This window comes from Rhipicephalus microplus, chromosome 6, assembly GCF_043290135.1.
Source record: "Rhipicephalus microplus isolate Deutch F79 chromosome 6, USDA_Rmic, whole genome shotgun sequence".
NCBI lineage: Eukaryota > Metazoa > Arthropoda > Arachnida > Ixodida > Ixodidae > Rhipicephalus > Rhipicephalus microplus.
Window position 1 is genome coordinate 179,984,173 of NC_134705.1, and position 15,504 is coordinate 179,999,676.

Consider the following 15,504-nt stretch of genomic DNA (forward strand, 5'->3'; position numbering starts at 1 on the left):
CTGGGGACCTGCAGATGCAGCAGGGGACGCCGATCGCGCCCTGGACGCCTGGGCCCAAATGCAGGAGGAGAATGTGCAGCCCAGCGCAAGCACGCTGCGACTGCTGGCCGCCCTGCTGCAGCGCCTTGGCCGTCCCGTCCCCTTCACGGTGCCTGCTGTGGAGGAGGGCGCGAAGCGGGACAGCTTTGGCACCCTCCTTACCTCGGACCTCGATGCAGCGTTGGACCTCTGGCACAGGTTCGGGCAGCCCCTTCATATGGGAATGTGCATTGCCCAATTTGGGAGTTAGTGTATGTGTGTGGAGGAGGCGGAGGGTCAATGTTGAAAGCATGAGCGAGTGTTGTCAGCACGGGACGAGATTGGTTCTGTGTGTTTCTTACTCATCAGCCCTTATTTTTAACAAACTGTGTGTTTGTGTCTTTGTCTGCATGCACAAAGGATGTAAGAGAGATGCGAGGCCTTTGTTATGGGGTTGTCTCACGAGAAATTATTTTATTGCGATCAAGCTCGATTGAGGTGGCATTTCTGCATTGCACTGGGTTTCCTTGTGTAAGCTGCAGAAAGGAGTCGATTGTTTTTGAGAAATTTCATTCCTGTCAGGTTTGCTCGCGATCAAAGAGTCATATTGTGACACCCAGATCACATTGATACTGCCACACAAGGAATTGAGGGACATGTACAGGGTGTGGAATGTATCAGGTTGGCCGTAGGAGTTCCTGTTTGGTATGACAGGATCAAATTTGAGGCACACCCAGCAGCAAAAGTTTGTGGGACTCTTTATTGTTCAAGAAATCTGTATTCTTTCGTCTGCTAACATAAATCTTCAGATTAATGTTTCAGCTTGTAGTTGATATTGCAGCATATGCTGTCACCAGCTAGATTAGAACAGACTTGTACGTGTTACAACGTATCAGTAACTGATTAGAATTACAGTTCTTTTAGTATATGATTGATTACAGTGGCCAATTACACCTCAAGAAATGTAACTGATTACTTCTGTGTTACTTTCCTTCAAAATGTTATTGCCGTGGCATCTATAATGCAAGTTTGCTCAAACTATACAACGAGCTACATACCGTCGCTTGCTTAAAATCGTCAATATATTCGATTCCTTCGGAACAACGGATGAGCTGTCAGGTGTGGAGCATTAGAAGAGGCATGTCAATTTGTCGATCAACTGCTTCCGATTTTTGGCAGGGAGGGGGGAAGTAATTGATTACCAGTAGTCAATCTCAAGATTGTAATTGAATTTTTCACAATGTTACAGTTATGAAGAAGTAATCAATTATGTCCCTGTGATACAATTGATCACTGTGATGGCTAAAAGTTATCATTTGTTGTCGAGCCAGCAACCCATAAAGCTTTTCTGTTGGGTGTACCAGCGCTTGTCTGTAAATTCTCATTGGCGAGGAGAAGATAACGCCTGCTGAGAAAGATGCCCGCTCGCATTGCGTTGCAGGGGTGAAGTGACCGGCATGCAGAAGGGCTCCCAGCTGTTGCAGGCGCTGGGCCGGCAGGGTCGCACGCGGGAAGCCCTCCGGATTCTGGATCAGCTTACGGCGTCTGGCCAGCTGAATTCCGTCTCAGCCCAAGCCCTGCGGCCCCTCGTCCAGCAGCTGGCATCCCTGGGGGAGGTGGAGTCCCTGGTCAAGCTGCGCCCGCAGCTGCCCGAACGCCTTCTGCGGCAGCTGTCCTTCGACAACCATATCTGCAACGCTTACGTGCACAGGTCAGGCTGGGTTGGGGGCACATTTAGGAAAAGGGTCGCGGTTTCAAGGATAATCCAGCTTGACCTTGATTTACTAGTTGGAATGCTACTACAATTTAAATGACCCATTTAACTGGGTACAGTAAATCTCCCCTGAAGTATTTTTCACAAGACCACTAAAAATAAAAACGCAGTAGCCAAAAGACATATTTCACAAATGCTCCGTTAAAATTTGGGAAACGTCTATGACTTAATAGTGTCTATGACACATTGCATGTGTCCCTACCCAGAAGGAGTTTATTCGTCAGTGTAAGGTTTAAATCTCCTGATGAAATTCTGGTGTTTCCACCTGTGGCAGTTCACACCACCAAACTCATTGCTGAACCTCTTCGGCATGCTTACCCTATGTCCAGCTTAGTGACAGTTCAGGACATATAGGACGGGAACATTGCAGGAACATGTGAAAAGTTGATACTGATACATGAGTGTCTAAATTCTTTGCTGGGACGGGACACAATACACCACAAACAATACGCCCTATTACGCCACAAAAAACGTGTGAGAAATGCATAAGCGCGATTCCACCGTATCCTGAAAGTCCTGAGAACTTTGTCATAGCGTCTATTGTTTTTAGCAAAGCAACACCTTGTTCTGTTTTTTAATGAGCACTCCATTTAACTCCATTTGTGCAGAACTAACACATATGCAGCAAGAAAAAAAAAACACAAGGTGCCAGTGTTTGCACCTCTTGCAATTCGCATTTGCCAAACAAGGCCAAATTATTGCCATATCATGAAGCAGTACTGCTTGCTTAGCATCCAACTACATTCTAGACATTGGCGAATATTCTAGACACTGGCGAGTATTAAAGTGCTTGGCATGTTCAAACAAATAGGCTCCCTTTTTTTGCCCTTCTCTTTTTTCCTCACCCACATGAAACCGCATTAGAAAAATGGTTTCACTGCAGCGAGGTGCTGCTATGCCACGGAGCCACCTTACCAGGAAAAACCCACACTGCTGCAAGTCACGTTTCAAGCTTATACTAAGTGTACATATCATCAGCACCTTAATTGTTTTTTTTTTTCAAACTGTAAGTTTAAATGCGTGCTATACGGGCATGTGTGCATTAAGTGTGGGAAATTTTAAGCTTAATGTATTTTACCGCCTATAACTTATACCTTGCTGCTAATAAAATCCTGCTACTATTCAAAGTTTTTTCCGTTTGCTTCAAACCTAAAAAAAAAAAAAGAAATAGTGGCATTCACATAAGCCTTGTCTAATACGTTAAAATATTGGACAAGTTGCGTCATGACAAATGAACTTTTTTTATGATGTTATAAATACTATTTGAACTCCTTGATTTTAATTTGTTCAACCAAATCACTACTCGCTTTGAATTTGCTTCTAACCTCGAATTTACTAAATTTACCCGTTCCTACTACATTTCTTTGATGTGCCCAATTATTTGAGTTTCTTAGGAAAACTGTGACACTAAGTGTCAACGGAAGTTATGAACAAGAAGGCATTCTAGCCAGCACAGCCTACAACACATCCTTCTATCGTACACCCTCACAGCGGACGAGCAGGTGACCTGCTGTTCGAGCTAGAGAGCGCACCGGGCGAGTGGGCCGCCGTGGGACGCTGCCCGTTTGGTGGCCTCGTCGGTCTTCTCGCCCGTCACCCAGAGTTGGCCGACCGGGTGGAGGCATTAGGGCGCACCTACGGCCGAGAGCACGACTGCTGGGCGCCCCTGAACGCTCTGTGGGCACACAGAGCGCTTCAGCAGGACTATGCGGGGGCCGACCAACTGCTCAAGGTGATCCGCTTTGCAAAGTTCTAGAAGAAAATTTTGAGAATCGCGACCCACGTGCTTTCTTCAGATGGTTCACCGGCCAAGCTGAAACGTGTGACCCTAGTTCTTATTGCGAGCTGAGATCTATCTGTCTTCTGTTATAGATGTTCATTTCTCTATCACCGCTTTTAGGGGATATAAGGAACACTTCAAGGGTATTATGGGGTGTTCGTGCCAATGTGGGTGTCATCCCTGTGTGTGTGTGTGTGTGTGTGTGTGTGTGTATATATATATATATATATATATATATATATATATATATATAGTGTGTGTGTGTGTGTGTGTAGGTGGGTTAGGGAAAGAAGTGTATGCTTAAGGGCTTGTTTTTTCGTGTTTGACACACAATATCAATGAAATCTAACAGACAATAATGCCTAGGAAAGTATAAGGGAAGTTATTAGGCCTAATTGTAATGTAAATGTGAAACGAAGTATCATAGTCTTGCAATAGATACAGTTTTAGGAATAGTATGTATAATGGAATTTTGGGATATAACCATGTGAAGAAAGAAATGTGGGTGAAAAGAAAACTTGCCGTGGGCAGGAACCGAACCTGTGACCTTCGAATAATGCGTTCATTGCTCTACCAACTCAACTCAGCTACCACGGCGGCTATCCCCCCAGTGACTTTAATGGGTATATATGTGAATTAAACGCGGGAGTGTCAGTCAGCGCCAGCAGTAGCCACCAGTAACGTACATATATATATATATTATGACATCTGGGTTGAGACAGCGTTTATTCAGCCAAGGGCTCAGCAGCGAACAGGGGTTGTAGCGAGCAGAGGTAATTGGGGTTGTAGGCACGACATAGGGTGGCGTGGCAGGTTGAGCATACGGCATACGCTGTTGCGTAGGCCGAGCAGCGACGGCGGCGTACGTGAGAGGCGTTGTGACTGGTGGTTGCTGATGCACCGGCGGAAGGGCTTCAGCGACTTGGGTCCGAATGACGTGTTGGAGGTCCGATGCCAAAGCTTGCGTGGGCTCATGTGTCAGTGGCAGCAGCAACAGCTGGCGCGCTACCTCTTCGCAGACGAAGTCCTTGATTGGAAAGCAGCGGCTGCTGGTCGGTAGGATGGGCAACTAGGTGCAAGCTTGCGAGCGTGTCTGGCGTCGTGAGGGCTTGACGAGCAATTACGCGCTGCCTACGCAATTCATCGAAGCTTTGACAGAGGGAAACGAGGACAGCAATGGTGGGGGGATTTCTCGCGAGCAACATCTGAAAGGCGCCGTCGTCTATGCCTTTCAATATGTGCCTGATTTTTTCTTCCTCAGGCATGGTAGAGTTGATGCGGTTGCATAGATGCAACACATCTTCAATGTAGCCCGTGTAGGTCTCGCCTGGTTGCTGCGCACGGTGACGTAAACGGTGCTCGGCTTGAAGCTTGCGTGCCGCAGGTCGTCCAAAGACGTCCGTAAGAGCCGTCTTGAATGCAGACCACTTAGTAATGTCAGCTGCGTGGTTATTAAACCACAGTTGCGCGGTGTCCGCAAGGTAGAATGTGACGTAGCCCAGCTTACTTGGGTCGTCCCATTTGTTACTTGCGCCGACTTTGTCGTACCTCGCCAACCAATCTTCGACGTCTGACTCAGTGGAGCCCGTGAAGATAGGAGGGTCTCGTTGAGGATACACGGCACCGCAAGTGACATGGACGGTCGAAGGTCCCACCTGGAGAGGCGTCTCGGTGGCCATGTTCGTGTCACGTAGAGGGGGAAGCTTACGGGAGCGAAGTTCCAGGTTTGTACGGGAGTCCACACACCTCCACCAGATGTCACGCAGTTTATTTACGTACACACCTACTGGAAGGCCGAGGAACGCCAGAAAAGCGAGGAACGTCAACAGGCCGAAAATACAAAACAAACGCAAGCTCGGGTTGCGCGTGCACCAACGCTGTGGCTTGCCGTTTCATGCTGCTTCGTCGTCGTTCGCATAGTTCCCTACATTATATATATATATATATATATATATATATATATATATATATATATATATATATATATATATATATAGGGAAAAAAAGAAGTGTATATCTAAGGGCTCGTTTTTCCGTGTGTTGACACAATATTAATGAGTTCTAACAGACAATAATGCCAAGGAATGTATAGGGGAAGTTATTAGGCCCAATTGTAATGTAAATGAGAAGAAAGAGAAGTGGGTAAAAAGATAAATTGCCGGGAGCAAAAACCGAACCTGTGATCTTCGAATATATATATATATATATATATTCGTGCCTCAGGAACTGCTGCTTTTAGTTTTCCTCTTGCATTAGGTTGGTACGGTGGAGCATAGGAGAAATGGAGTGGCGCCGGGGAGGAGGTGATCGACGTGAGGGGGAACTGGCATGGTGCGAATAAGCGCCCGATGAGTCTGTGGAAACAGGGTGTGCTGGCTGCTGTGGCACGTATTCGAAGTTCGGGATGTAATCATTGGCATAAAGACTGCGCTGACGACGACAGTGACGCGCAACATGACCAGGAATGCCTCAGGCCTAGAGGCCTAGCAGACGGGCCTGTTGTCTGGAGTGCGCCAAGGGTTGTGAGGCAGTCCGGGAGGCGAGAAGGGTTGCGCAAGAACAGGGCGTATTGGGTGAACAGGGCGTGGTGGTGAGTAGAAGTTGGTGACTTGGGCGGATGGTGTTGGCATCGATCGAGCATAGGAACAGGTAACGGCCTCAGCATAGGTGAGAGGCGCTGCAGGCTGCTTTGGTGGTACAGGAGGTGGAACCGCCTCAGCAACTTGAGCCTGAATGACACGACAGAGCGAGTGATCCAGTGCCGTGGGACTCTCGGTGACAGACATGACAATAGAGAGCTGAAGAGCTACTTCCTCACGGATGTATTGCTTAATTTGCGGCAGTAAAATGGATTATTCAGCGCCAGTGCTCTTGGCTTCCAAAGATGAGAGTTCCACTGTGGGATTTCTGGCGCGACGGGTAGAAAGGTGCTCTTTGCACAGATCGTCAAAGCTTTGGCACAGTTCAATGACTTGCGCTACTGCCTGAGGGCACTTGGCTACCAGCATGTGAAATGCATCGTCATCTGTGCCTTTTAGTATGTGCCTTATTTTGTCAGACTCCGCCATAGATGCATTCACGCGCTTACACAGATCGACGACGTCCTCAATATAACTCGTAAACGTCTCACCGTTCCTTTGGGCTCTGCCACGGAGGCGATGCTCGGCGCGAAGCTTGCGCAATCCATGCCGACCGAAGAACGAAGCGATGATTTGCTTAAATGCCGACCAGGTGGTGAACTTTGCTTCATGGTTGTAGTACCATAGCTTCGCCGCATCGGTCAGATAAAAGCTGACACGCATCAACTTAGCAGGGTCATCCTATCTGTTGGGACTTCTAACATGCTCAAACTCTACCAGCCAGTCTTCGACTTCAAGTTCGTCGGTGTCGCTGAACATCCGAGGGTCATGTTGACGAAGTGTCCCAGCACACATGACTGTAGGTGGTGGTTGGGAAGGAGTGGCGTCCTCGACCATTTTGGGGGCAGATGGTAAAGTCTGGTTGTGGAGCTTCAGTAAGAAAAAGAGAACGACCCAGAAGCGCTCCACCAAATGTAACAAGCGTGTTCTTCGGAGGAGTTTCAGCAAGAAACTCGCCGGGGCAAATAAGATGGCTGCAGCGGAGAAAACGGGAGGCTTAGAGAGCGACACACGAACATCGTAGTCTTTCCTCTCACTGGCACAGAGCTAGCGCCAATGTGCACCAGTACAATATGTGTGTGTGTGTGTGTGTGTGTGTGTGTGTGTGTGTGTGTGTGCGCGCGCGCGCGTGCGTGCGTGCGTGCGTGTGCCCACATTTAAAACGTGAAGAGCTAGTGAAAGTGTGGAGACCCTTTGAAGTATCGTATGCTGGCATTGCTTCTTCATTATAGTTCTTGTTCACTGACGGACTGCTACATTTTTCCACCACCTAGACATATACAGCTTCGCTGTGAAACTCCGGTTTGTGATTTCTACTGAGAAGCCCTCTTTTAATTAATTGTTTTAATTAATAAGACGGATAGCGAACTCCAAGGATTTTACATGCTATTCAGTTTCGCTGTGCTTTGAGTCATTAAATCATTCATCCTCGTGCTTAGATCTGCTAGCTCCACTTTTAGTTTGGGTGGTAGAACAACTACTCAAGGAAAGGTGTTGGTCTTTTCATGGCCTGATTTAAAGAAAAAAAAAACTTACAATAGGGTCACCATATGTACGGAATTGGTATACTTGACCGATTCGGTGTGCTTTACGGACGTTCGTAAACTATACGGAAACTATTTGTTTTTATGAGTTGTATCTACCTCATTCGAAGAGTGAATAGAACGAGGCACCATTTAATATGAAGTCTAAGTTGTTGTTTTTTTGCTCTCTTGTTTGTGTCCCTTCTAGTGCAGAGGTTTATTGGTGCTTGCAACTTCTATTTTCAGGAGTTCCCGCAGCTGGGTCCACAGCTCCTGTTCATCCCGGTTATGAACGAGTCCAGGGAGAAAGTCGATGTGAGAATTATCTCCACCACATTATACCAGTCATGCACTGCATGTGTTATTGCACACACCAAGAGATTGTAATCGGAAGAACCAGCGATTAAAGTAAAGGCACCCAAGACATTAACATGTCTACACGGTGACATAAAACAGTTGCAAAGAAGAGGACAAAAAAAAAAATGAAAACTAGGCATTTGCAAATATTCAAGCTCGTCAAGTGTCATTTAAAAGGAGTAGACTCCTTTTAAATGACACTTGAAGGGACCAGTAAATTGTGCATCCTTAAGAGGAGTTTCATTTACTGAAAGATGAACAGGAGAGTAATATTCAAGTACAAAACCAAACACATTAGGGGCAGTTGTTCCATTTAAGCAGCAATTTTATTAAGAAAGGTTCATTTAATAGGAGTCTACTCTATTTGAATTCGCTTCGAAACGAATCTAAATTCTCCAAAATTTTGAAGTATTTGAAATGAAACACACATAACATTAACTACTGGAAACCTTTTGTAAAGATGGTTTTGCTGCAGTGAAGGCGTGCTGTACCGTGAATACACCTATCAAGGGAAAATCAGCTCTGCAGTGAAGTCTCACTTCAAAGTTATAACACCATATTACTCTAACGTCGATTCAATATTTTTTGAAGTTTAAAAGCTTCTGTTATACCGGCTTATATGCTCTAAGTATATAGTAAAGTCAAGCTTGACATATTTTACATGTTATCACTTGCAATGTACTGAAACTCAGATCTTGCGACTATTCAAAGTTGCCTCTATTTCCTTTTGAACCAAAAAGAACGACATTTGCCCATGCTTTGTTTCAATTTTTAAAAATGTTGTGCAGGTTATTTGGGTCATGAAAAATATGCTAGGTTTTCTTTATAGTATATGTGATATACACTATTCAAGTTCACTTCAAAACTGTTCGATTAAATTACTATTCACCTCAAGCCTTAAATGTACTGGTTGCACAAACCCGATTAAAACTTTTCATTGCTTTTTCTGCCTTGGCTTTTCGATGCTGTGCTTCAATCCTTCGATGCTCGATAATTTATTTGACAGTCCAATCATGGCAATGTTAAGTGTTTGTTTTATTTCACCATGTCCATTCTTCACCAGATCGGTTTTCTCAATGAACATTTTCTTTAATATCTACATTTTTAATTTTGTAAAATCGCAACCGCCCTGACAAGGCATTTTTTCTAAGTTCAAACCCCAGGACAGGGTGACGTTTTGATCAACAAAATAGATTTTCTTGTAGTTTTGCACTACAGACTGGTAGGTAGATTCGCTGTCTTTGCCTTTTCACACCTGAATTAGAGCTTTGGATTAGAGGTCTGCTGTGATTTTATGCAAGTTTCAAAAGCGGTTGAAATGTAAAACTTTAAAAATATTGTTTTGCCCAAAAACAAACATGTTTTGGTGGAAAGATCTGTTATGAGCTGCTAGAGCATAGGAACTGGAGCGATCTGTAGACATTCAGAATTGAAATCTGTGCCTTCAAGCTCTCAAAGTTATGTTTTGGGGATCTAAACACTTTCGGCATGCCGGCAAATCTTTTATACAATTTTTAATATCGGAAAGTCTTGCTTCACCTTGTGTGCTTCATCTAAACAGTGTCTAAGGGCAATCCTTCATTCAGGTTGAATAATAATAATAATAATAATATCCGGGTTTAAACGTCTCAAAAGCACCATATGATTATAAGAGAAGCTGTAGTGGACAGCTCTGGAAATTTCGACCACCTAGGGTTAATCTTTAACGTACATCTAAGTTTAAGTACACGGGTCTCAGACTTTTTTGCCTCCATCGAAAATGCAGCCGCCGCAGCCGAGATTTGATACGATCTTCGGGGTGGCAGTTGAACGCGATCGCCACTAGACCACCGTGGCAGGGCATCATTTTGGTTGATTAAGTTAAGTAAGGTGTGGGCATGACTATGTGTTCAGGGCAAGCTCTTCAGAAAATGCTATTTTCCTTTCTCTTCTACCGTCGCGACTGCAAGTTTTTGAAAAGTTTGAAGCAGTACTGCGGCAAGTAATACACTCAAACCTCGTTATAACGAAGTTGAAGGGGAGCCACAATTATTGCGTTATATCCATTATTTCGTTGTATCGATTACAACAGTTTGTGGCAATGTATACTCAGATGAGCAGACACCTATAAGCATGCAAAGAAGGAAACCGGCTCGCGGCTTGATGTACCACTACGCGACCACGCGTGCGACGGAAAGTAAACACAGTCGAATCTCATTAATTTGAACACGCTTAATTCGAAGCTGTGTGTATTCCAATGGGCGAAAACGCCCTGTAATTTGAATGCGCAAGCACTTACGACGGTCAATTCGAACACACTGCGCTCCGAAAATGCTTCCAGCACCATGGCCAATCCCGCGGCGATGCATCTCAACGCTGCGTGCGAAGAAGAAAAGAAAAGACTGTGGCAGATTGTTTGCTCTTTCTCGAATGCCGTTCTGCGACAAGCCTGTGCCACGCTTCTCCCTTTTCCGTCTCTGCATGTAGAGACCCTTTTCCTTTCAAGACTGTGGCAGGGAGAGAGGAAAAAAAAAAAAGCTGTCGCGGAGAGTCCTCTTTTCTCGGTGCAGAGGGTAGTAGCGAAGACAAAGTCGTTGTCGTCTTTCGAGAATGCTGGCCCTGGACTTAGGCACACGTTACTATGCTTTGCAAACTATGTGTGGAATTGATTGACTCGCTGCAGGGCAAACGTGTGCAGACGCACATCACCGATTACTTCAATTATTGACGGATATCCTCTGATTTGTGAATAAATGTAAGTCTTCTGAAGCTTCTTCATTGTGTGTTCTTATAAGTGGGAGGGAAATCGCTTTGCACCGCAATGCAGCTTCTCAGTCATGTGACCCGCTGGGCACCTTCTCAATATTCTCCGCAGGCTGTTTGAAGAGGACGGCTCTCTCGGCCGCGCGTGGCGTGTCTGTAATGTCGGCATGGTAGTTTAAAAAGAGCCGCGCCGAATGAGCATCAAACTCCGCAGAAAACGCTATACTTAACACACTACAATAGCTTTTTTTTATAGACTATTTAATAGACTAATTTAGTTCGTTATATCCATTTACCAGTCAATTTTACTGCGTTACAACGAGGTTTAAAATGCATGGCTTTCAATGGAGCTTTGAGGGGGAATTTCATTTACTTCACTATATCCATTATTTTGTTATATCCCATTACGTTAAAACGGGGTTTGAGTATATAAAAATGTGTCAGCATTGGATGCATCATTTTCACATGTCAGTGAGCTCGATTTATTGCATGCAGTGCAGTTTTCCATGTCATTACGACAAGCACCTCCATTTACCTTGCAGGAACGCATGGCCCAGTACCTGGTAGATGTGGTGGCAACGCACTGTGCCAACCCAAAGATGCAGACCCTGGCACGCAGCAACTTGATCCGTGTCCTTGGTGAGTGAAGGTTGCAACCTTCTCGGAGCAGTCCTCCCGAGTGGCTAGTGTGTTTGTACACTGGCCGCGTCGTCGTTCAGATACACTCAAACCGCATTGTAAGGGAGTTGCACCTTATGCGAAATCTAGTTTGTTATATCCGAAAATTTGTTTAAAAAGTATATTTCTAACACTACATTTGTGGCAAGACTATTCTTTATTTGCTTTGTTTTATCCGATATTTTGCTTCATCTGGGTTTGTTAAACACTCTAACCTCAATACAATGAACACAGATATAACGAAATATAGGTTATAACAAAGCAAATAAAAAATAGTCTTGCAATAGATACAGTTTTACGAATAACATTTATGACAAATTTTCAGATATAACGAACTTATCTTAAGGTCTATCATTGTTATACTAAGACTTTAGTGTATGGAGGTTTGAGTGTAAGTTACACTCAAAGGTATACAAGTCTGTCGCATCTTCGTGGGAAAGCGCTTCGAACCACTAGGGGTGTAAGCAGCACTAGCTACTCTGCATGTGGCGTCGCATCAAGAACACTACCTGAAATAAGGCATACCGACTGCTCCCGTTGAGGGGTGCACGTTTGCACTGGCACTGAAAGAAATAAAGGAGGAGTGTGAGGGATGTTCTTGCCTATTCATCACCCTCCCCTATCTCCGCTCCTTAACAGTTGGCAAACCTTAGCTGCCTCAGGCCTATATTGCCAAACGATCCTTATCTTTATCCCCTGTTTTCCTTTTAATCCGTGCACCCCATATGCATTTCAGAGGAATAGGTCAAAGATAACTGCATGTAACATTTGTTTAGAGATATTGGCCTACGTATCATGTTTATGAAGTACAGTGAAGGCACAAAGCTGGAAAGTGAGATGTGGCAGTGAGGTTGGTTTGTGAATACCTGGCTCAATTAACAGCTGCATTTTTTTTAGACGCGTAGTATACCGCTGGAAGAAGCTGCAACCGATGAGTTATTTACACGAAAACCAAAGGCGCGTTTCACGTGCAGCAGCACGACAGGCACTTTACAAGAGATGTGAAGTATGCTGTAGGCTATATAATCCGTTTACATTTTGTATATGACGTGTCTGTGTTCACACAAATCTATTCCACAAGTTATCTCGCCTTCAAAAATTTTTTTGTCAGTACTCCTTTGAGTGACATGTAAATTGCCCATGTCATGAAAAGCAGTGTGCCCTGTTGAAAGTAAGTGCACTACCACTTTATGTGCATTTTGCTTTGATCATGCTTATATTGTAATTACTACAGGCAACATCCCCTACACATTTCTTGGCTTGACTGTCTGTTAGTTCTCATTGGCTTTGTGTGCAATAACAGCCTTTTCTTTCTGTAAAAAGCACAGTGTCCCAACAAGAGCTCAGACATGCGTACCTGTGTTTACCAGCATTGCAGGGTAGCCTGGACAAAGCCCTGCAGGTGGTGCAGTCAGCGGACGAGGCCAGCGTGTCCCCGTGGGCATTGGCGATACTGAGGGATTCCTTGGTGGCCGCCGGCAGGCCTGTGCCATTCCAGGTGCCTCAGCGTGGGCAGCAGGTACAGTCATCCTCAGTAATGCCCAGCCAAACCTATTGTTTGAGGGAGGAACGAAAAGCCTTGACTCTCGTTACGTCTCGTATCTACGTTAGCGGAGAAAAATATACTTACAGCTTGAGCAGAGTCAGCTGGCATGACTATCTTTCACAAGAAAAGGGCAGAGGCTCCCACAGCTCTGTGGGAGGAGGTGGCATTTTTTTTTTTTTCTAAGTGGCGAATTCCATTGAGAGAACAGGAGTAGAGAGGTGGGAGGCTCTGCACTGATAGCAGGGCCACTCTACCTGCCACTGGAATGTGGCACGCTCCCAGAGAGCAGGTGAGATCATGACGAACGGGGAGGTCACGGGATCGAAACATTCGAAGCCCCGGCATTCTCTGTAGGGCAGCGGCGAAATACACGTGACATTGGTGAGTCACGTGTCCTTCATCATCCTAATACATAGTACGTTTGCGCAATGACACATTCGGCAGACGTCCGGCTGTCATTGTCGCCACCAGTACAAAAACTCGGTGTCAAACTGCACATGGTCGCTACCATCGCCACCGCATTTGCCTGTTGAAGAAAAATTCGCAGACTGTGTCGTTCGAAGGTCACCTCGACTGCACCTACTCCGCATTTCAGGCGAGAGCACTACAAGGGGGAAAAAAAAGTGCGCTCTCGCTCCACCAATGGATGACAGGGCTCTTCTTACTCCTGTTCGACCACTGAAACACACCGGCTCTGAACAGAGCTCTTCCAGCGTGCTTTTGAGTGCTCCTGCTCTCCCAATGGAATTCGCCATAAGTTTCAACCAGGCTATTCCGCCAATCGGCATTGATCGGCAAATAGCAGCAGCTCGGATTCTGCTTTCCAGGGGCTGAGTCCTTGCTCTGTCAACTGTCTTGATGTTTGGACTTTGTATTTGGGGTTTTGTTTTGCTTGTTGTTGTTTTTTCTTCTCACGATTGCCCTTTCTTATGCAGGAGGAGCTGCAGCAGGAGCAAGCACAACATTAGGATATACCCCGTTCCCGGACCATTATGTAAATAGATCTAGTCGATTAAAACATTGTTCACTTAAAACGAGTTGTGTACGCTCATTGAACAACCTTTTAATGCGATAAAGTTGAAGAGCTCGTTTCACAGACATTCCAGTGTCGGCATCGTTGGTTGTGAGCGAAAAATCATCTTGTGCGGGACCGAAAAATCAAGAAAGATGCAAATTAAATAAACGATAAAAAAAATTCTAGGTCCAAGTAAGGACTGAATCCGAGTCGTTTGGCAGCAAGCTGGTGTTCTACCACAGAGCTACGGGTCTGCTTAAAAATTTAATGAAAATAACTTCCTGTTTTTGGAAATGCAGTGAAAGTAACTTGCCTGCTTTACAAACACATGTGTCCTGTATACATGCTTCACAATTCAACATGTAATATCACACTATTAATGTGTGGTATGAGCTTACGTTGCAATCAGGTATCGGAACATGGGTTTATCAAGAGTGCACGTTTTAAAGCGGGGGCCATTCACTACAAAAGGCGCTCACATGGGTGTGTGCCTTTTGTATAGTGGGTGCATAGCAAGTTCAAAAATATTTCACGTGCTCAATTGCCCGTGGTTACCCATTAGATGTTACCTATTACACAAAACGCAGCCGTTTGTGCAAGCTTCACTGACACAAGTCACTTTGAACTTGCTACGCACTAGGGACAGGATATCACTATCACGTTCAACTCTTAAAAGCGAAGCTTAAGAATTCCTCAATTTTAGCTATAGTGAAGATGCTATAACAGTGCCATTACGAATATTCATGCATGTCCATGAGGCCTTTGCCTCCTTACTCTCGGTCTGTAGACGGCTTCCTGTTGACTAAAGCACTTTGTAATTGGTTATGAAGACCGCACTTCTAGGCAACATTGTATGGCCCCAACATGTTTAACCATCATACTGAAAGCTACCTGAGGAGCGGTCATGTTGCCACGACATCTTGCAGGAGTATTAGTATTGATGTAGTTAGCAAAGCCATAATGCAATGTTTCATAAGTTTGCTAAAACCTAGAATGAATTGCGATTCACCTCAAAAGGCATTCACAAAATGCAATACTAGTAGTAGTGTGTTTTGTACTAAACCGAAATCGCTATGCGAAGGACACGGCAAAACATTCTTGCTTAGATGCATAGAAGCTTATTCCATTCAAAGAAGTTCTTCCTTGCTCTTGGGCGTTTGTTTCTTTAGTATTGTTACGTGGTCATGACGCTGACGAAGGCAGTAGTCGGAGTGTTCAAGAGGACAGTTTGGGCGAGCATGTGCCCCGAAAATGAAAAGACAAGGTACTACCAGCAATTTGTGCTGTACACAGATAGTGGCAAACAGAGTGTCGACCTCAATGTCTGATGTGTCGTTCATAAGGCAGTCGTTGAACCTTCCAGCGTTATTGCTGGTTCTCACATAAGCTCTTGAATAGACTTGACTATTCGTGTCCTGCATGTAATCTTGAT

General features: G+C 45.0%; 1 protein-coding gene across 2 annotated transcripts in view; it reads left to right on the forward strand.

Moving 5' to 3' along the window:
• LOC119168273 (leucine-rich PPR motif-containing protein, mitochondrial) overlaps nt 1–14,091 on the forward strand; it is a 57,899-nt gene extending 43,808 nt beyond the window's left edge. For both annotated transcript variants that reach the window (XM_075867187.1, XM_075867188.1), the window contains exons 25-31: nt 15–237; nt 1,460–1,729; nt 3,284–3,524; nt 7,981–8,049; nt 11,376–11,472; nt 12,882–13,030; nt 13,993–14,091. In XM_075867187.1, the coding sequence (XP_075723302.1) occupies nt 15–237; nt 1,460–1,729; nt 3,284–3,524; nt 7,981–8,049; nt 11,376–11,472; nt 12,882–13,030; nt 13,993–14,025 (1,082 nt within the window). In that variant the 3' untranslated portion in view covers nt 14,026–14,091. The remainder of the gene's footprint in view (nt 1–14; nt 238–1,459; nt 1,730–3,283; nt 3,525–7,980; nt 8,050–11,375; nt 11,473–12,881; nt 13,031–13,992) is intronic.
• The last annotated feature ends 1,413 nt before the right edge of the window (nt 14,092–15,504 follow it).